This window comes from Anomaloglossus baeobatrachus, chromosome 3, assembly GCF_048569485.1.
Source record: "Anomaloglossus baeobatrachus isolate aAnoBae1 chromosome 3, aAnoBae1.hap1, whole genome shotgun sequence".
NCBI classification, from domain to species: Eukaryota; Metazoa; Chordata; class Amphibia; order Anura; family Aromobatidae; genus Anomaloglossus; species Anomaloglossus baeobatrachus.
In genome coordinates this window covers 700,271,767-700,294,545 of record NC_134355.1, presented here as the reverse complement: position 1 = coordinate 700,294,545, position 22,779 = coordinate 700,271,767, and the positions used below count along the sequence as shown (strand labels likewise).

Below are 22,779 nucleotides of genomic sequence, written 5' to 3'. Positions count from 1 at the left end.
CCTCACAAGATCTCCTTCTCTGCTCCTCTCTCATCTCCTCTTCCCACAATCGCGTACAAGATTTCTCCCGTGCCTCCCCCATACTCTGGAATGCTCTACCTCATCACATCAGACTCTCCCCTACCATGGAAAGCTTCAAGAGGACCTCAAGACCCACCTCTTCCAACAAGCCTACAACCTACAATAGCCCTCAGTCCAGAATACCACTGCGCGACCAGCTCTGTCCTCACCTATTGTACCATCACCCATTCCCTGTAGACTGTGAGCCCTCGCGGGCAGGGTCCTCTCTCCTCCTGTAGACTGTGAGCCCTCGCGGGCAGGGTCCTCTCTCCTCCTGTAGACTGTGAGCCCTCGCGGGCAGGGTCCTCTCTCCTCCTGTAGACTGTGAGGCCTCGCGGGCAGGGACCTCTCTCCTCCTGTAGACTGTGAGCCCTCGCGGGCAGGGTCCTCTCTCTTCCTGTAGACTGTGATCCCTCGCGGGCAGGGACCTCTCTCCTCCTGTAGACTGTGAGCCCTCGCGGGCAGGGTCCTCTCTCCTCCTGTAGACTGTGAGCCCTCGCGGGCAGGGTCCTCTCTCCTCCTGTAGACTGTGAGCCCTTGCGGGCAGGGTCCTCTCTCCTCCTGTAGACTGTGAGCCCTCGCGGACAGGGTCCTCTCTCCTCCTGTAGACTGTGAGGCCTCGCGGGCAGGGTCCTCTCTCCTCCTGTAGACTGTGAGCCCTCGCGGGCAGGGTCCTCTCTCTTCCTGTAGACTGTGAGCCCTCGCGGGCAGGGTCCACTCTCCTCCTGTAGACTGTGAGCCCTCGCGGGCAGGGTCCTCTCTCCTCCTGTAGACTGTGAGCCCTCGTGGGCAGGGTCCTCTCTCCTCCTATACCAGTCTGTTATGTACTGTTAATGATTGTTGTACGTATACCCTCTTTCACTTGTAAAGCGCCATGGAATAAATGGCGCTATAATAATAATAAATAATAATAATATTTATTATAAGGGCCTGATAACATGTAGTGTGGGCCAATCATACTGTGTATAGGGGATGTGTGGGCACATTACACTCTGTATAGAGGCGCTGTGGGGGCATCATACTGTGTATAGGGGAGGTGTGGGCCCATTAAACTGTGTATAAGGGAGTTGTGGGCCCATATAATGTATATGGGGGAGCTATTGGCCCATTATAATGTTTATAGGGGAGCTGTGGGCCCATTATAATGTATATAGGGGAGCTGTGGGCCCATCATACTGTGTATATGGAAGCTGTGGGCCCATTACACTTTGTATATGGAGCTGTGGGCCCATTACACTTTGTATATGGAAGCTGTGGGCCCATTACACTTTGTATATGGAGCTGTGGGCTCATTACATTGTATAGGGAGCTGTGGGCTCATTACACTGTATAGGGAGCTGTAGGGACATCATACAGTGTATAGGGGCGTTATGGGCCCATTATAATGTATATACGGGAGCTGTGGGCCATGATACTGTGTATAGGGGAGTTATGGGCTCATTACACTGTATAGGGAGCTGTGGGCCCATCATACTGTGTATAGGGAGCTGTGGGCTCATTACACTGTGTATAGGGGAGCTGTGGGGACATCATACTCTGTATAGGGGAGCTGTGGGCTCATTACACTGTGTATAGGGGAGCTGTGGGGACATCATACTCTGTATAGGGGAGCTGTGGGCTCATTACACTGTGTATAGGGAGCTGTTGGCTCATTACACTGTGTATAGGGGAGCTGTGGGCCCATCATACTGTGTATAGGGGAGCTGTGGGGACATCATACTCTGTATAGGGGAGCTGTGGGGACATCATACTCTGTATAGGGGAGCTGTGAGCTCATTACACTGTGTATAGGGAGCTGTGAGCCCATCATACTGTGTATAGGGGAGCTGTGGGGACATCATACTCTGTATAGGGGAGCTGTGGGGACATCATACTCTGTATAGGGGAGCTGTGGGCTCATTACACTGTGTATAGGGGAGCTGTGGGGACATCATACAGTATATAGAGAGCTGTGGGCCCATTATTCTCTGTATAGAGAGCGATGGAGCCCATCATACTGTGTATAGGGAGCTGTACCTGGGAGACTCAGGAGACATTGTTAAATGAGAAGTAGTGGACACTTAAGAAGCATTATTGTTATAGGGGCAGGCAGGGTATTGTGACCGTCACAGACACACTGGGGGCATTATTACATTCCAGGGACAAAATGTGGACACTTTTCTAGGGCACTTGCCAAGGGCAATAATATTTTTAAAGGGGCAATTTTACGATCTAGAGCGCACAACTGATGCATTATTACCATGTGGGGTACATTAGTGATCTTCCTGGTAATGTGAGTATAATTGTATTTTATTTTGTCCATCATCCCCCATCCCTTTCTGCACCCCATCCGTCCGTAACGCCTGCAGCCTCCGATCTGTGATGCACATCACAGATTGGCATCGTGCGCTATTTGGGTCAGCATTTTTTTTTTGTCTGTCATCTCCCCATCACTTTTTGCACCCCATCCGTCCGTCCGTGCGTCCTGCAAGTCGCTGAGCGCTGATCCGTGCTCAATTTTGGGCATGACTTTTTTTGTTTTTTACTGACATCCGTTTAGTATGGTTTTTTTTTATGTTACCAAATTTGAATCTCCTTTCTATTTTCTCTTTTTCTTTCTAGGTTTTTTTCTACTCAAAGAAAATAGATTCACACACAAAGTTCTTTTTTTTTTTTCCACACACCCTACACAATGTCCCACAGATAGGTTGGCGGGAGGTCACATGTATTGGTGGTTTCCACTGTTTAGGAACATCAGAAGCTCTTCAAACGCAACATGGTGTCCGCTAACGATTCTAGACAATTTTGCGTTTAAAAATTCAAATGGCGCTTTTTGCCGTCCGAGCCCTGTCGTGCACCTAAACAGTGGTTTCCCCCCACATATGGGGTATCAGAATACTCAGGAGAAATTGCCCAACACATTTTGAGGTCCATTTTATCCTGTTGCCCTTGTAAAAATGAAAAAAACAGAAACTAAGAGAACATTTTTGTGGTAAAAATTTATTTTTTCATTTTCACAGTGCAACATTATAAAATTCACTGAAGCACCTGCGGGTTCAAAGCGGTCAGTACACATCTACATGTGGCATTTCAAGGGGCTAACCAAAAATTTTGATAAATTCCCTGAGGGGTCTAGTTTTCAAAATGGGGTCACTTGTGAGGGAGCTCCATTGTTTAGGCACCTCAGGGGGTCTCCAAACCTTACATGGCATCCGCTAATGATTCCAGCTAATTTTGCTTTCATAAATTCGAATGGCGCTCCTTTCCTTCTGAGCCCTGCCGTGTGCCCAAACAATTGATTTCCACCACATATGAGGTATCAGTGTACACAGGAGAAATTGCACAATAAATGTTATGGTGCATTTTTTCCTGACACCCTTGTGAAAATGCAAAATTTTATGGCTAAAGTAACTTTTTTTTTGCAAAAAAAAAGAAAATTTTTCATTTTTTCCTTCCACACTGCTTTGGTTCCTGTGAAGCACCTAAAGGGTTAATAAACTTCTTGGCTATGGTTTTGAACAAATCGAGGGGTGGAGTTTTTAAAATGTTATCACTTTTGTTTTTTTTCTGTCACCTAGGCCTCTCAAAGTCACTTCAAATGTGATGTGGTCCCTAAAAAACGGTTTTGTCAATTTTATTAGAAAAATTAATATTTGCTGATGAATTTGGAACTCTTCTATCAACCTAACAAAATAAAATTTTGTTTCGAAAATTGAGCTGGTGTAAAGTAGACAAGTGGGAAATGTTATTTAGTAACTATTTTGTGTGACATAACTCTCGGATTTATGGGCATAAAATTTCTAAGTTTGAAAATGGCAAAATTTTCACAAATAAATGCAAAGAAATATCGGCCTAAATTTACCACTGACATGAAGTACAATATGTCATGAAAAAACAAGGTCAGAATCACTGGGATCCATTGAAGCGTTCCAGAGTTATAACCTGCCGAAGTGATACTGGTCAGAATTGCAAAAAATGGCCCGGTCATTAGGGTGTTTTAGTAGCCGGGGGGTGAAGGGGTTACGTACAAAACTGGCTTTGTTCTTAAGGAGTTAATGTGATTAAATAGATTATGTTATAGTACCCGTCACATTTAATGACTTTCCAGCAATCCCGACAATGATACGACCTGATAAAGCTCGCTGGTAAGTCGCTACGTGGTCGCTGGTGAGATGTCAAACAGTCAGATCTTCCCAACGACGCAGCAACGATACAGCAACCGTAGCGACCTGTATAACAATCTCGGTGGTACGTGTCTGAGCTCTGAGTCGTCAACGAGGTCGTTGATAAGGCATCAAACACACCAATGCATTCTGCCCAGCAAGACCTTGACGATCAAAAAATGGTCCAGGCCATGCTGACACAACCAGCGATCTCACAGCAGGGGCCTGGTTGCTGCTATGTGTCGAACGTAGGGAGATCGCTGGCGAGGTCGTTGTTGCATCACAAAATCTGTGACTCAGCAGTGATTTCGCTGTGTGTGAAGCTACCTTAATCCTGAGCTGTTCTTTTATCTCAATCCACAAATCCCATGTCCGTGCGCTTGATTTAGTATAACATGCTACCTAGGCTGGTTTCTGGCCCAAAATAATCATGCTAATTGACCAGGCTTATATCTAACGAGGAACTGGTGGCAGACTATCTGGCTGGCCGGCCTTGTGTTCACTGTAGCTAGTGAAAGGGTCTGTCAGCCTGACGGGTTTGTGAATGAGTGATGTGTAGCGCAGCCCACTCAGTCTCTCTCCCCATGCCTCCCTGTGCCCGCATGGACAGGAAGTGTCAGTGTAACCCTGTGCCAAGCTGACCTTACATACCCCTTGAGGGTGCGGAACGTCAAATGTTGGCGGAAGGGATAAGGCCTTATCGCATGGCTCCAACATATTAAGAGACATCAGTGTGGGTCTGCAAGGATATGGGTCTGTCACAGATTAACAGATTGCTGGACAGCGGAGGGGTGTCTGCGTGACACCCCCGGCTGTTTCATCACATATTGGTGGCAGTGGTGGGATGTCTGCCTGAACCCCCTGGCTGGTTCATCACGTTGTAAGAGCAGCGAATATCTACACCAAGCTTGATCTTACAAGGGCTTACAACTTAATCGGTATTCGCAAGGTAGACTAGTGGAAGACTGCTTTCAACACCTGGAATAGTCACTATGAATACCATATTATGTCCTTGAGGTTCAGTAATACCCCAGCTGTTTTCTAAGAGTTCGGAAAGATATCTTCAGAGATCTCCTATATTTGTGTGGTGATATACCTACCCATATGGGGATTGTTCGCAATATCCTGCAACGACGCTGGGAGAATAGACTATATGTCAAGTTCGAGAAGCTTGTATTTGAGTAGTCCTCTCTCCCCTTCTTAGGCTAAATAATATTGGATACTGGACTGAACATGTATCCAGGAATTCTGAAATGGCCTTGTTCTTCTGGCATAAAAACAATAGAACGGTCCTTAGGATTTGCCAACAACTGCTGCGAGTTTATCCCTCATTTTTCATGTCTGATTTCAGAAGTGATCCCTGTGGAGACACAGGAGTCAGTGGGTGCTCTCGTCTGCTGGTCCGGCCGCCTTTAGACCATATGGACCAGGGCTCATCCCAACTGAACACCCAAACTCCATACCCGTGGGCAGAATACTACTCAGCAACACAAGGTGCGGGAACCACAATAGATTTTATTGGATCTCCAGCAGTCAAAGGCGTATTACACAAAATCACCATGCAAATCACACGATGTAACAGGCAACAGAGTCTCACCCTTCCGCTGGTTCACCAGGGATTAAAATATTTGTGCTTTCAGAGCTTCCAGGGCCACATATCCCAAACCAGCAGCACCCTTCTTTCGGCATGTACCCACCGGCAATAGGATAGTGACAAGCATAGGAAGCTTCACAAGCACAGCAAAGTCTGTAGCCAGCTAACCAAATTGTTCCAACCTGGGTTTCTTCCAGCCGAATTCTAGAATCCTTGACACTGCTCCTGCATAATATAATCCAGTTTCTGACTCCTAACTGATGCCTAAGAGCGTGGGCTGGGTAAAGGACTTCCAACCGGGACCGAAACCCTTAGATTGAAGCCATATAGCAAAAGAACACCTTGGTGACTCAAGCAGTCCCTTTTTATATCTCCTGGGCACTCATCCCAGGGTATTGTGGTCTTACTGGATTGGTGGAATAAGGCTGTGCTCTTATTGGGTAGCATTCCAATTTGAATAGTTAATTCTCCTATATAATTCTTCTCTGAGTGAGGTAGACAGAGAGGCTGAGGGGAATTTAGATTAAATTAGCAATACACAACTTCAGACAATGGAAGGCTCTTATGAGTCCCGTAGAAAACAATGACTTAACAAACACGAGTTACCACACAAAATGGATCCATGTCTGGCCAAATTAAGAACATTAACCCCTGACAGACATTGAACAGGGCCGTGTCTTCACAATCCCCAAGGGATCAAATCTGAAGATTTAGACTCAGAAGGCCGAGACTGCTTTTTTCCCTCTTAAAATAGGTCTTCTCCTCTGTTCCCATGCTTCATAGGCCGAAGTTAATAAATCATTCTTCCTGAAGGTGGAGGCTTCGTATTCTGGGGCTGACGTGGCACTAAAGAGCAAAGGTCTTCTTCCGGTCGAATGGTTTCCAGTGATTTCTTTTTTTTATCCAAGGCCTTCTCTGCTCCTGAAGGCAACTATTCTATTGGGGATCAAGAATTGTTGGCAATTAAAATGGACTTAGAGGAGTGGTGGGGCAAGTCATTCAGTTATCATTTATACTGGTCACACGGAACCTTGCCTAACTGAAGAGGCTGAATCTACGACAAGCTAGATAGTACCTATTTTTTATTGCTTTTATTTTATTGCCCATTTTTGTTCAGCGAACAAGAACATCAAGGTGGATTCCCTCTTTAGGTCTCACCTCCCAACCAGGAAGAGCTCCAAGATATCATTGAGACAACCAAGATAATTACCTTGACTCCAGTGGACTTGTCTCAAATTCACCTTGGGAAGACTTTTGTAGAGGAGTCTCATCAAAAGCAAGTTATGTTGTGGATTCACTTCTTTTCTTGCTTTGATTCACCATTTTTGTTCAGCGAACAAGTTATGTTGTGGGTTCACTTGTCTAAGATGGCTGACCATATATGGCAATAAAAGACCACTCAACTCATCTCCCGATATTACCGTTGGCCATTCATCTAGCGCTCAGAAGAAGACTCAAAAGCAGTGGCCATCTGGTCTGCTACTACCACTTCCTAAAAACAAAAAACCCCAAAAAAGTGAGCTGGAGTATGAGATGGTATACATGGAGCTTGTGAGCTCATGTTCACACTGGCCATAAGACAAAGAGAAGCCAAGGGAAAAATTGTGAAAACATACCCTGCTGTAACTAAATAAAAGCATAGTGCATATAAACATAGGGTACTTAGTAAACACTGTTTTTGATCAAAAAAGCATACAGCTATCCCACCAAACGACAAGGTGTACCCAGTTGGGATAGTACCTACACTCTCTAATATTAAAACCATACCATGGGTCTAAAATAGGCCTACCACTTCCTGTTCATTCGGCTCACTGGCAGCATATATCTATGGATTTTATTATGGATTTAACGGTGTTCTCTGGGTGCTCTGACATCTGAGTAGTAGTGGATCACTTCTCAAAGATAGTTCATTTTGTTCCACTGTGTGGTCTTCCTTCGGCTCCCATGCTGGCAAGAGAATTCATTCAGCATATCTTCTGTCTCCAGTCTCCCTCTTCACATTGTGTCTAATAGAGGTATTAAGTTCATGTTCAGATTAACCCCTTAATGACCGTGGGCAGTAATCTTACATGCTAGCGGTCATAGTGTTACTGCCCGCGGTCTGCTGCAAGCAGCTTGCAGCGTTCGGCGCACATCTCAGCTGATGAAACCAGCGAAGATGTTCCTGCCAGGCACGAGCGGAATAGTTATCCGCCCGTGCCTTTTATCCCCTTAAATGGCGCTGTCAATATGTGACAGCGCCATTATAATCGCATTGGTGGTAAACATTTACTCACCGGCCGATACCGGAAGTCACGTGACTTCTGGTAGTTGTCATGGTAGCACAGAGTCATGTGATGACTCCTGTAGCTCACATGACTCACTCCTGCCTCACACAGCCGAGAGCTAATTGAGACAGGTAATGAGCATATCTGCTGTTCTCAGCTGTGTAGTTGTGATCAGCAGATATGGCAGAGCGATCAGACAGCTGATCCATGTAGTTCCCTAGGGGACCTAGTAAAATAAAAAAAAAGTTAAAAAAAAGTTATAAAATTAAAAAACAAAAAAACCTAAAAGTTCAAATCACCCCCCCTTTCATCCCATTGAAAATTAAAAGGGTTAAAAAAATAAAAATTATATACACATTTGGTAGCGCCGCATTCAGAAATGCCCGATCTATCAAAATATAAAATCAATTAATCTGATCGGTAAATGGCATAGCGGCAAAAAAATTCCAAACCCCAAAATTACGGGTTTTGGTAACAACAAATTGTGCTAAATGCAATAACAGGCGATCAAAACGTAGCATCTGTGCATAAATGGTACCATAAAAAAAAAATATCAGCTCGAGGCGCAAAAGATAAACCATCACTGAGCCATAGATCTCGAAAATTGAGAACGCTATGGGTCACGGAATATGGCGTAAAACGTACGTCACTTTTTTTGGACAAACTTCTGATTTTTTTAACCCCCTTAGATAAAAGTAAAGCTATTCATGTTTGGTGTCTAAGAGCTCGCACCCACCTGAGGCATCACAGTGACATGTCAGTTTTATGATATAGTGAACACAGCAAATAAAATATCTCAAAAACAGTAGTGCTATTGCACTTTTTTTGCAATTTTTCCGCAATTGGAATTTTTTTGCCGTTTTCCAGTACACTATATGGTAAAACTTATGGTTGTGTTTAAAAGTACAGCTCGTTCCGCAAAAAACAAGCCCTCACATGACCATATTGACTGAAAATTAAAAAAGAGGTCTCTCAGAAGAATGGCAAAAAAAAAAACAGCGCAAAATCGGCCGGTCATGAAGGGGTTAAGGGGGGCTGCGTGTAAACTTTTGGATGAGTCATTGGATTTTTTCATCTGCTTACCATCCTCTGTCCAATAGCCAGTTAGAGCGGGTCAACCAGATTCTTACGACTTTTCTGCGGTATTTCATGAATGCGCCCCAAGATGACTGGGCTAAGCTGCTGACTTGGGCAGAGTTCTCTGACAACAATCACACAAGCTTTCTTCGTTGTCTGGTCAACAGCCTAACATACCTCTTCCTGTGAAAATCACCTCTGATATCCCTGAAGCCGATGTTCTTACTAGGCATTTCACTAAAATTTGCAACCACACTAAAACCTCTCTTAAGAAATCGTTCAAATGGATGAAGGAACATGCTGACAAGAGGCACAGAGATTCACTTCACTTCCATCCTGGGGATAAGGTATGGCTCTCCTTGAAACATATTTGTCTCAATGTGCCATTTTACAAGTTGGGTCCATGCATCATTGGTCCTTTTGAAGTTACCAGGCGGATCAACACAGTGTCACACAAATTGAAGCTTCCTGCTTCGTTACACATACACAATTCCTTCCAGGGATTTCTTCTCAAGCTCTCGGCAGCAATATTGATATACTCACCACCACACCTAGCCTGCTCGCTCCTCTGCTCCTGCTTTTCCCATGCTCCCGGGGCTGCACCCGTTGCACAGGTCTCTTGGCAACGTCCTTAGGGCATAAGCGCACACTCAGAAAGTGTTCTTCAGCCTAGTGCTGAGAGGCACTGGGTATTTAAGGCACATTCCCCTGTAGGGAGGTGCCTGAGCAATTAGGTTTCTGGATTGTCTGATCCCATCAGTACTCCAGTCTGCTGTCTGCCCATTCTCTTAGTTCCTGACTCGTCCTGCCTGTGTCCTGAAGCAGAACCTGTTTGGCAGGTCCGTCTCCAGGATTTGTACCCGTTATGCCTGTCTCTTGTTTCCTGAATGTACTCCGTCCGGTCAGCCTTCACTACCTGCTCCATCCTGCCTGCCCTCTATACTTGCATCCCTGACCTTTGGGTCAGCTGCTGACATATCAGAGACTGTCCTGGAGTGGCACCTGGTGTCTAACAGCTGCAAAATCCATCCTCATCATCAGAGGCTCGGGGTGAAAACCCAGTAGGCTCTTAGTCATGCTTTCCAGAGTAAGCCCGGTCTATGGCGCACTGGGTCTGCATTCGCTAGTGTAACAGTTACCCTATGCAGTAAATAATTGGGAAATACTTCAACTCGGAATACCCTTTTAACATGTAGACATCTTATTTATTTAGTAAACTGATAAAAAATAAACATATCAGACAAAAGCACCAGCAGGTTGTCTCTACAGATCATTGCTAAAAGGAAGACATGTACAGTTTTTATGAAACAATTATTAAGTCATAAGACATCAGCTAGGGTAGCTCTCACTAAAGACACAACATAGAATCAGGAGCGGAGGAGAAAATATTCATATGCAGATTTGTAGTAGAAAGATTCGTAACTGAAAATCTGAGTGGGTTTGTTTCTGTAAAGCACATGATTTCTGGAAGAGGGAACGCCATCCAGAAACAAATCTTTGTAAAACATTATTCATATTAAATATCAAAACATCTTCCCCTGTGTGTGACTTGTCTGATGAGCATTAAGTTTGTCTTTGCTAATAAAGCATTTTCCACATTCGGAGCATGAATATGGCTTCTCTACTGTGTAACTTCTTACCTTAAATGATTTGTTTAAAGAAAAATTTTCCACACTCTGATTGTGAACTTTCTTATGTCTGAGAAGACTTGATTCACATATAAAACATATCCCACATTCACTACATGTAAATGGCGTCTCTCTAGTATGATCTCTTTGATGATCACTTAGCAGGGCTTCAGTATTAAACTGTTTCCCACATTCTGAACATGAATATGGCTTTTCTCCTTTGTGAACTTTCTTATGTCTGAGAAGACTTGATTCATATATAAAACATATCCCACATTCGCTACATGTAAATGGCTTCTCTCCAGTGTGATCTCTTTGATGATCACTTACCAGGGCTTCAGTATTAAACTGTTTCCCACATTCTGAACATGAATATGTCTTCTCTCCTGTGTGAATTTTCACATGAGAAAGAAGATTTGCTTTATTCAAAAAACATTTTCCACATTCAGAACATGAATATGTTTTTCCTGTGTGAATTCTCTCATGTGCAGTCAGACTTGATTTATGTTTAAAAACTTTATGACATTTGGAACATGAATACGGCTTCTCTCCAGTGTGACTTCTCTCATGTGTAACAATGTTTGACTTTTCTTTAAACTGTTTCCCAAATTCTGAACATGAATATGCCTTCTCTCCTGTATGAATTCGCTCATGACGCACAAGAGCATTTTTTACAATAAAACTTTTCCCACATTCTGAACATGAATACGGCTTCTCTCCTGTGTGACATCTTTTATGCTGAATAAGATTTGATTTTTCTTTAAAACATTTGCCACATTCTGAACATGAATATGGCCTCTCTCCTGTGTGAATTCTCTGATGTATAACAAGATGTGCTTTTCTAATAAAACATTTCTCACATTCTGAACATGAATATGGCCTCTCTCCTGTGTGAATTCTCTGATGTATAACAAGATGTCCTTTTGTAATAAAACATTTCCCACATTCTGAACATGAATATGGCTTCTCTCCTGTGTGACGTATTTTATGCTGAATAAGATTTGATTTTTCTTTAAAACATTTCCCACATTCTGAACATGAATACGGCTTTTCTGTGTGAACGTTCTCATGTCTAATAAGGCTTGATTTTTCTGCAAAACGTTTCTGACATACTGAACATGAATACGGCTTCTCTCCTGTGTGAATTCTCTGATGTATAACAAGACGTGCTTTTGTAATAAAACATTTCTCACATTCTGAACATGAATATGGCTTCTCTCCTGTATGAATTCTCACATGTGTAACAAGAGCTAGTTTATATAGAAAACATTTTCCACATTCTGAACATAAATATGGCTTCAGTTTGTGAATATTTTCATGTTTAGAAATATCTAATTTATCTATAAAACCTTTTCCACATTCTGAATATGAAAACGGCTTTTCTCCTGTATGAAGTCTCTGATGTCTCATAAAAAGAAATTTGAGTGAAAAACATTTCCCACATTCTGAACATGAATACGGCTTCTCTCCTGTATGAATTCGCTCATGTCGCACAAGATCACATTTTGCAAAAAAACTTTTCCCACATTCTGAACATGAATATGGCTTCTCTCCTGTGTGACGTCTTTTATGCAAAATAAGATTTGATTTTTCTTTAAAACATTTGCCACATTCTGAACATGAATACGGCTTTACTAGTGTGTGAACCATCCCATGTTTAATAAGCCTTGATTTATCTGCAAAACGTTTCTGACATATGAGACATGAATACGGCTTCTCTCCTGTGTGAATTCTCTTATGTGTAACAAGAAGTGCTTTTATAATAAAACATTTCCCACATTCTGAACATGAATACGGTTTCTCTCCTGTGTGAATGCTCACATGTCTAACAAGAGCTGATCTATTTAGAAAACATTTCCCACATTCTGAACATGTAAACAGCTTCTTTCCTGTGTGAATTCTCTGATGTTTAACAAGGTTAGATTTTTTTGAAAAACATTTCCCACATTTTGAACATAAAAACGGCTTCTCTCCTGTGTGAATTCTTTGATGTCTAATAAGATAATATTTGTTTGAAAAACATTTACCACATTCTGAACATGAACGCAACATCTCATTTTTGTGACTTTTCTCATGTTCAACAAGATTTGATTTGTTTGCAAAATGTATCCCACATTCTGAACATGAGAACTGCTTCTCTCCTGTGTGAATTCTTTGATGTCTAATAAGATGATGTTTGTTTGAAAAATATTTCTTACATTCTGAACATGAATACAGCTTCTCCCCTGTGTGAATTCTTTGATGAGTAACAAGATTTAATTTTACTTTAAAACATTTCCCGCAGTCTGCACATGAGTACGGCTTCTCTCTTGTCTGATTTCTCTTATATTTAACAGGATCTTCTTGATGTACATCGATCGTTGTGAGGTTTTTTTCTGAGGACTGACACAAGTTATCTTCATCTTTTACATTACATTTTAGTGATAACATGACATTTCCTCCAGAATGATCATTTAGATTTTCTGTTGGAGATAAAAATAGATTTCATTATTTATTTATTTTTTTTAAATCACAGCTTAGACAAATTTTCAAACATTTCTATTAATACATCAAGATACAACAGTATGAAAGAGTAACAGTATTTAAACTCAAAAGTAAATGTTACACAGAGAAGCATACAAGAAAGTTGATAAAAAAAATTTTTTTTAATGGTATATCATTTAAAATCTCATGGTTGATTCAATAGAACATCACGACATATATAAAACATAAATAGTAACTAAATTAACCATACAAAAATAATAAAGAATCACAACAAAATCAAAAAACTTGCTGACATAAAAAGCAGAGAAAATACATCATATATTACTGCCCGTGATCAACAAGCGCCAGCCAGGCCTGCAAAAATGTCAGTATATCAGAGCTAGCGCTTCAGCCTCCCCTGTAATCACTAGAATCAAAATTACCTGTAGGGAAAACTTCATCCCACTGCAAATAAAGCCCTATGCCCCAGCAGGCAGGTACCAGGCCATATACACAACTCTGGCAAAAATTAAGAGACAAATAAATGAAAAACTACCGCGCTGACTGGATGAGTGGGAAAAGGGAGTGAATAGGTGGACCTAAATTCAGGTATACAAATATGGAGACACAGCAGGGAATTGGTAAAGCTGATTTATTGTATAATAATTTAAGATAAAACACAAGTTTTAAAATTAAGGATAAAAACAAAACAAAAAACCTCTGCGTGGAGGTATTGTGGAGAGGGTCCTGGTGAGGAACGTAGGGACAGAAGGGGAGGCTCGGGGCCTGTTAGGAATACAAAATGACAGGAATGAATGCAGGTAACTGATAAGAGGAATACTGAGGCTCGGGGTTGAATACTAATTACCTGGTGGTTATAAACACAATGAGGATGAAAATGTAGAATTTGTGAAAATGACAAGAGGAGGAGAGAACAACTTTTGGTGTTTCCCCTTTATGTAGGAACCTGTAAACCAAAATGAAGGGAATTTTGTTTACTTACCGTAAATTCCTTTTCTTCTAGCTCCAATTGGGAGACCCAGACAATTGGGTGTATAGGCTATGCCTCCGGAGGCCGCACAAAGTATTACACTTAAAAGTGTTAAGCCCCTCCCCTTCTGCCTATACACCCCCCGTGCTCCCACGGGCTCCTCAGTTTTGGTGCAAAAGCAAGAAGGAGGAAAATGAATTATAAACTGGTTTAAAGTAACTTCAATCCGAAGGAATATCGGAGAACTGAAACCATTCAACATGAACAACATGTGTACACAAAAAAACAGGGGCGGGCGCTGGGTCTCCCAATTGGAGCTAGAAGAAAAGGAATTTACGGTAAGTAAACAAAATTCCCTTCTTCTTTGTCGCTCCATTGGGAGACCCAGACAATTGGGACGTCCAAAAGCAGTCCCTGGGTGGGTAAAATAATACCTCGTAAGAGAGCCGTAAAACGGCCTCTTCCTACAGGTGGGCAACCGCCGCCTGAAGGAGTCGTCTACCTAGGCTGGCATCCGCCGAAGCATAGGTATGCACCTGATAGTGTTTCGTGAAAGTGTGCAGGCTCGACCAGGTAGCCGCCTGACACACCTGCTGAGCCGTAGCCTGGTGCCTCAAAGCCCAGGACGCGCCCACGGCTCTGGTAGAATGGGCCTTCAGCCATGAGGGAACCGGAAGCCCAGCCGAACGGTAGGCTTCGAGAATTGGCTCCTTGATCCACCGAGCCAAGGTTGATTTGGAAGCCTGTGACCCTTTACGCTGGCCAGCGACAAGGACAAAGAGTGCATCCGAGCGGCGCAGGGGCGCCGTACGAGAAATGTAGAGTCTGAGTGCTCTCACCAGATCTAACAAGTGCAAATCCTTTTCACATTGGTGAACTGGATGAGGACAAAAAGAAGGTAAGGAGATATCCTGATTGAGATGAAAGGGGGATACCACCTTAGGGAGAAATTCCGGAACCGGACGCAGAACCACCTTGTCCTGGTGAAAAACCAGGAAAGGGGCTTTGCATGACAGCGCTGCTAGCTCAGACACTCTCCGAAGTGAAGTGACTGCTACTAGAAAAACCACTTTCTGCGAAAGGCGTGAGAGAGAAATATCTCTCATTGGCTCGAATGGTGGTTTCTGAAGAACCATCAGCACCCTGTTCAGATCCCAGGGTTCTAACGGCCGCTTGTAAGGAGGAACGATGTGACAAACCCCCTGCAGGAACGTGCGTACCTGTGGAAGTCTGGCTAGGCGCTTCTGGAAAAACACAGAGAGCGCTGAGACTTGTCCCTTAAGGGAGCCGAGCGACAAACCCTTTTCCAGTCCAGATTGAAGGAAGGACAGAAAAGTGGGCAAGGCAAAAGGCCAGGGAGAAAAACCCTGAGCAGAGCACCACGACAGGAAAATTTTCCACGTCCTGTGGTAGATCTTGGCGGACGTTGGTTTCCTAGCCTGTCTCATAGTGGCACTGACGTCTTGAGATAACCCTGAAGACGCTAGGATCCAGGACTCAATGGCCACACAGTCAGGTTGAGGGCCGCAGAATTCAGATGGAAAAACGGCCCTTGAGATAGCAAGTCTGGTCGGTCTGGTAGTGCCCACGGTTGGCCGACCGTGAGATGCCACAGATCCGGGTACCACGACCGCCTCGGCCAGTCTGGAGCGACGAGGATGACGCGGTGGCAGTCGGCCCTGATCTTGCGTAACACTCTGGGCAACAGTGCCAGCGGAGGAAACACATAAGGGAGTTGAAACTGCGACCAATCCTGAACTAAGGCGTCTGCCGCCAGAGCTCTGGGATCTTGAGACCGTGCCATGAACGTCGGTACCTTGTTGTTGTGCCGGGACGCCATGAGGTCGACGTCCGGCACCCCCCAGCGGCAACAGATCTCCTGAAACACGTCCGGGTGAAGGGACGATTCCCCTGCGTCCATGCCCTGGCGACTGAGATAATCTGCTTCCCAGTTTTCCACGCCTGGAATGTGAACTGCAGAGATGGTGGAGGCCGTGGCTTCCACCCACATCAAAATCCGCCGGACTTCCTGGAAGGCTTGCCGACTGCGTGTGCCGCCTTGGTGGTTGATGTATGCCACCGCTGTGGAATTGTCCGACTGAATTCTGATCTGCTTGCCTTCCAGCCACTGCTGGAACGCTTTCAGGGCAAGATACACTGCCCGTATTTCCAGAACATTGATCTGAAGCGAGGACTCTTGCTGGGTCCACGTACCCTGAGCCCTGTGGTGGAGAAAAACCGCTCCCCACCCTGACAGACTCGCGTCCGTCGTGACCACCTCCCAGGATGGGGGTAGGAAGGATTTCCCCTTCGATAATGAAGTGGGAAGAAGCCACCACCGAAGGGAAGCTTTGGTCGCCTGAGAGAGGGAGACGTTCCTGTTGAGGGACGTCGGCTTCCTGTCCCATTTGCGTAGGATGTCCCATTGAAGAGGACGCAGGTGAAACTGCGCAAAAGGAACTGCCTCCATTGCTGCCACCATCTTCCCCAGGAAGTGCATGAGGCGCCTCAAGGGGTGTGACTGGCCTTGAAGGAGAGATTGTACCCCTGTCTGTAGTGACCGCTGCTTGATCAGCGGAAGCTTCACTATCGCTGAGAGGGTATGAAACTCCATGCCAAGGTATGTGAGCGACTGGGCCGGTGTCAGATTTGACTTTGGAAAATTGATGATCCACCCGAAACTCTGGAGAGTCTCCAGGGTAGCGTCGAGGCTGTGTTGGCATGCCTCTTGAGAGGGTGCCTTGATCAGGAGATCGTCCAAGTAAGGGATCACCGAGTGACCCTGAGAGTGGAGGACCGCTACTACAGTAGCCATAACCTTGGTGAAAACCCGTGGGGCTGTTGCCAGGCCGAACGGCAGTGCCACGAACTGCAGGTGTTCGTTTTCTATGGCGAAGCGCAAGAAGCGCTGGTGCTCTGGGGCAATCGGTACGTGGAGATAAGCATCTTTGATATCGATCGATGCAAGGAAATCTCCTTGGGACATTGAGGCGATGACGGAGCGGAGGGATTCCATCCGGAACCGCCTGGTCTTTACGTGTTTGTTGAGAAGTTTCAGGTCCAGGACAGGACGGAAAGACCCGTCCTTCTTTGGGACCACAAACAAGTTGGAGTAAAAACCGTGGCCCTGTTGCTGAAGAGGAACAGGGACCACCACTCCTTCTGCCTTCAGAGTGCCCAGCGCCTGCAGAAGAGCCTCGGCTCGCTCGGGAGGCGGGGATGACCTGAAGAATCGAGTCGGGGGACGAGAGGTGAACTCTATCTTGTAACCGTGAGACAGAATGTCTCTCACCCAACGGTCTTTTACCCGTGGCAGCCAGGCGTCGCAAAAGCGGGAGAGCCTGCCACCGACCGAAGATGCGGAGTGAGGAGGCCGAAATTCATGAGGAAGCCGCTTTGGTAGCGGCACCTCCGGTGGCCTTTTTAGGACATGACTTAGACCGCCATGCGTCAGAGTTCCTTTGATCTTTCTGAGGCCTTTTGGACGAGGAGAATTGGGACCTGCCGCGCCCCGAAAGGACCGAAACCTCGACTGCCCCTTCCTCTGTTGGGGTATGTTCGGTTTGGGCTGGGGTAAGGATGTATCCTTTCCCTTGGATTGTTTGATGATTTCATCCAAACGCTCGCCAAACAATCGGTCGCCAGAAATTGGCAAACTGGTTAAGCGCTTTTTGGAAACAGAATCTGCCTTCCATTCCCGTAGCCACAAGGCCCTGCGGAGTACCACCGAATTGGCGGCTGCAACCGCCGTACGGCTCGCAGAGTCCAGGACAGCATTAATAGCGTAAGACGCAAATGCCGACGTCTGAGTGGTTATGGACGCCACCTGTGGCGCGGACGTGCGTGTGGCTGCGTCAATTTGCGCTTGACCTGCTGAGATAGCTTGTAGCGCCCATACGGCTGCGAACGCTGGGGCAAAAGAAGCGCCGATAGCTTCATAGATGGATTTCAACCAGAGCTCCATCTGCCTGTCAGTGGCATCTTTGAGTGAAGCCCCATCTTCCACTGCAAGTATGGATCTAGCTGCCAGTCTGGAGATTGGAGGATCCACTTTGGGACACTGAGCCCAACTTTTGACCACGTCAGGGGGAAAAGGATAACGTGTATCCTTAAGGCGCTTAGAAAAACGCTTATCTGGACAAGCATGGTGATTCTGGACTGCCTCTCTGAAATCAGAGTGGTCCAGAAACATACTCGGTGTACGCTTGGGAAACCTGAAACGGAATTTCTCCTGCTGAGAAGCTGACTCCTCCACCGGAGGAGCTGAGGGAGAAATATCCAACATACGATTGATGGACGCAATAAGGTCGTTCACTATGGCGTCCCCGTCCGGAGTATCAAGATTGAGAGCGGCCTCAGGATCAGAATCCTGATCAGCTGTCTCCGCATCATCAACCAGAGATTCCCCCCTCTGAGACCCTGCACAATATGATGATGTCGAGGGAAAATCTAAGCGAGCTCGCTTAGTCGGTCTGGGGCTGGGGTCTGTGTCAGAACCCTCAGCCTGGGATCCATGAGATACCCCGGGAGGACATTGTTGGTCCAGCTGAGGTGGGCCAGGGAACAAAGATTCAACAGAGTCCCTGTGCTGAGATACCGGCCTGGACTGCAAGGCTTCTAGTATCTTAGCCATAGTCTCAGAGAGTTTTGCAAACTCCGTCCCCGTCACCTGAACAGTGTTAGCAGGTGGCTCCCCCTGGGCCCCTCTTAGCAGAGGCTCCGGCTGAGTAAGTGCCACAGGGGCCGAACAGTGCACACAATGAGGGTCAGTGGAACCTGCCGGTAGCGGGGTCGTACATGCGGCGCAGGCAACATAATAAGCCTGTGTTTTGGCACCCCTGCCTTTCGTGGGCGCCATGCTATTATCTTCCCTGAGTAACACAATAGGGTATATAGCCAGAAATCAACTGTGCACCATACAGTGTAAAACATATATACCATAAACATATAATGTTACACTACTGCACAATGGGGCTAGCACCACAGGTGCTGCTTACCACCCGCCTAAAGCGGTTGTGAGGCCACCAGAGTCCCTGCCTGGGTCTCCCAGACTTTGTCCCCCTCTGCTGCGTCCGAGGAGCTGACAGGAATGGCTGCCGGCGTCCTGAGGAGAGGAGGGAGCCGTGGGCGTGACCCAGAAAGTGCGGGAACTGGTGCCCGCACTGTGCACAGTGAGGGGGGTGGAGTATGCAAAGCATGCTCCAGCCCTCAGTGCTGCTCGTTCTGTGCAGCGTCCCGCCCTTCCCCTGCCTGTCAGGGCTGTGGGCGGGAGGAAAGGAAACTAGGCCGCAAAAAGCCGGGGACTCTAGTAATAAACGCGGCCGCCGTAAAAGCGCGGCCGGCGTGAAAGTCCCCGGCGCACTACAAGTCCCAGCCGCGCCGCAGTGTTTCCATGGCCGCGGCGGTCAGTGCGGCAGTCCCTATACATAAACACACTCAGCAACGCTGAGTGTGTAATGGCACATATTAACCCGGTCAGCGCCGTGGTCCCCGGTGCACTAGCACACCCAGCAAAGCTGGAGTGTTGCTGTGCGCGGTCCCCACCGGGATACAGAGTACCTCCAAGTAGCAGGGCCATGTCCCTGAACGATACCCGGCTCCTATCCAGCAGGCTCCACAGGAGTTGTGGATGAAGCGCGGTCTCAGTGCCTGGAGACCGATAGGATCCCACTTCCACCAGAGCCCTAAGGGGGATGGGGAAGGAAAAACAGCATGTGGGCTCCAGCCTCCGTACCCGCAATGGATACCTCAACCTTACAACACCACCGACAAGAGTGGGGTGAGAAGGGAGCATGCTGGGGGCTCTATATGGGCCCACTTTTCTTCCATCCGACATGGTCAGCAGCTGCTGCTGACCAATCTGTGGAGCTGTGCGTGCGTGTCTGACCTCCTTCGCACAAAGCAAAAAACTGAGGAGCCCGTGGGAGCACGGGGGGTGTATAGGCAGAAGGGGAGGGGCTTAACACTTTTAAGTGTAATACTTTGTGCGGCCTCCGGAGGCATAGCCTATACACCCAATTGTCTGGGTCTCCCAATGGAGCGACAAAGAAAAGTAGATTAGTCTGTGCTGACAGTCTGCTCCACATTGTGGGGGCTTCCTAAAAAGAGGTGGGGGAGGGGGGAAAACCTACCAGTGCTGGTCTTTTGAGTGCCTGCGTATTTGCTTTTGGAGGCCTGATGGATTGGCGATATTTAGGAAAATGTCCTAAAAATATTAGTAAATTGAAATTAGTACTAATAGATAAACCCCAGGAATACAAGTGTTAATGGTGGTGATAGAAAAATACCTGATGATATGAATGCTGTCTTTAGGATATAATATGTGTGCTGGTTTCAGCAACTACATAGGATAGAGATTGAAGTTTCACCTGGTAAAAATGGTATAGGATATTGAAAGAGTATCAATGGAAATGATGTAATCACATAAATAACCATATGGAAATAAGGGACGGTATAAAAAATTGGTAATAGTATTGTGTAATAAAAAAAAAAATTATATTAAAATTATTTTACTTGTCAGGGAGCACTGAGTTCAGCTGTTGAGAATTCAGGCTGCCTGATGAGGATGTGGAAGCTCAAGGGTTAACCTGCAACCTGACTAGCGGTTCATATTGATATTGTGAATAATTTTTTCCTTTTCTGATATACCTACTAACTTAAATCTATATATGGACATATCTATATATACATATACGATGTACAAATATGAGCTAAACATTATTTCCACATCATAGTTACACATGTAGTTTCTCTTTATCCTTTTTTTTTTCCAAAACTTTAAACTTAAGCCCGCTTTACACGCTGCAATGTATCTTACGATGTGTCGGCGGGGTCACGTCGTAAGTGCAGTGTGTGAAAGGTACGTGCGATTGCGATTGAACGTTAAAACGTTCATCGCACGCACATCGTTCATTTCTCTAGAATTGAACGTTAGATTGTTCATCGTACCCGGGGTAGCACACATCGCAGCGTGTGACACCCCGGGAACAATGAACAGATCTTACCTGCATCTGCGGCTCCCGGCCAGCAATGCGAAAGGAAAAAGGTGGGCGGGATGTTTACGCCCCGCTCAGCTCCGCCCCTCCGCATCTATTGGCCGGCTGCCGCGTGACGTCGATGTCACGCCGAACGTCCCTCCCACTCCAGGAAGTGGACGTTCCCGCCCACATCGAGGTCGTATGGAAGGTAAGTACGTGTGACAGGGGTTAATCGTTTGTGCGGCACGTTCAACAAATTGAAAGTGCCGCACATACGATAGGGGTGTTGCAAATCGCATACGATATCGTATGCGAATTGCAACATGTAAAGCAGGCTTTACACACACAGTTTCCTCCCCACCCCCCACAAAATTTAAACTTACACACAAGTTTCCCTTTTTTTTTTACTTTGGGAGGATACATAAAGCAGACATTTTACACTCTGGGACTATCCCTGAGGAAGAAGGATTGCAGTCCTTTGAAACGCATCGGATTTAGTGCCCTTGTATCTGTGCATGCTTGCTAAACCTCCCACTATCCACAGTGACGTCACCCATCCCTGAGCTCACGGTAGTTGGACGGGAGAGTTTCCGGCTGAGACCTCCCACCCACTTCCGCTTGGCGGCCTGTTACGCCGCGCTCCACGCAGCTCCCAGCGACACTCCTGACGGACCAGCTTCCACGGACATCCCAGCCAGTTAGGTAAGACAATTACTGCCCTTAGCAAGGCGCCTGCTGACAGCCCGACTGTGATATTTTTTCACTATACAGTAGCTGACTCTTACAACCAGCTATCTGACCTCACTATCTTTGAGTACATCACCCTCTGTTTCCCATTACCTAATGCAACTGCTAGTCAGGTTGCAGGTTAAGGCGGGCTTTGCACGCTGCGACATCGGTAACAATGTGTTACCGATGCTGCAGCGATAGTCCCGCCCCCGTCGCACGTGCGATATCTAGTGAAAGCTGCCGTAGCGATTATTATCGCTACGGCAGCTTCACACGCACATACCTGCCGGGCGACGTCCCTCTGGCCGGCGACCCGCCTCCTTCCTAAGGGGGCGGGTCGTGTGGCGTCACAGCAACGTCACACGGCAGGCGGCCAATTGAAGCGGAGGGGCGGAGATGAGCAGGATGTAAACATCCCGCCCACCTCCGTCCTTCTCATTGCAGCCAGGAGGCAGGTAGGTGATTATCCTCGCTCCTGCGGCTTCATACACAGCGATGTTTGCTGCTGCAGGAGCGAGGAACAACATCGCACCTGTCCCTGCACCGGCATTATGGAAATGTCGGAGGCTGCAGCGATGATACGATAACGACGCTTTTGCGCTCGTTCATCGTATCAAAAAGGTTTTACACGTTGCGATATCGACTGCGACGCCGGATGTGCGTCACTTTCGATTTGACCCCATCGACATCTCACGTGCAAAGCCGCCCTAACTCTTGAGCTTCCACATCCTCATCAGGCAGCCTGAATTCTCAACAGCTGAACTCAGTGCTCACTGACAGGTAAAATAATTTTAATATATTTTTTTTTTTTATTACACAATACTATTACCAATTTTTTATACCGTCCCTTA

General features: G+C 46.1%; 1 protein-coding gene across 1 annotated transcript in view; it reads right to left on the bottom strand.

Moving 5' to 3' along the window:
• LOC142297466 (uncharacterized) overlaps positions 1-22,779 on the bottom strand; it is a 194,597-nt gene that overhangs the window by 67,789 nt on the left and 104,029 nt on the right. Inside the window, exon 7 of the mRNA XM_075341692.1 lies at positions 10,671-13,230. Within this exon, the coding sequence (XP_075197807.1) occupies positions 10,671-13,230 (2,560 nt within the window). The remainder of the gene's footprint in view (positions 1-10,670; positions 13,231-22,779) is intronic.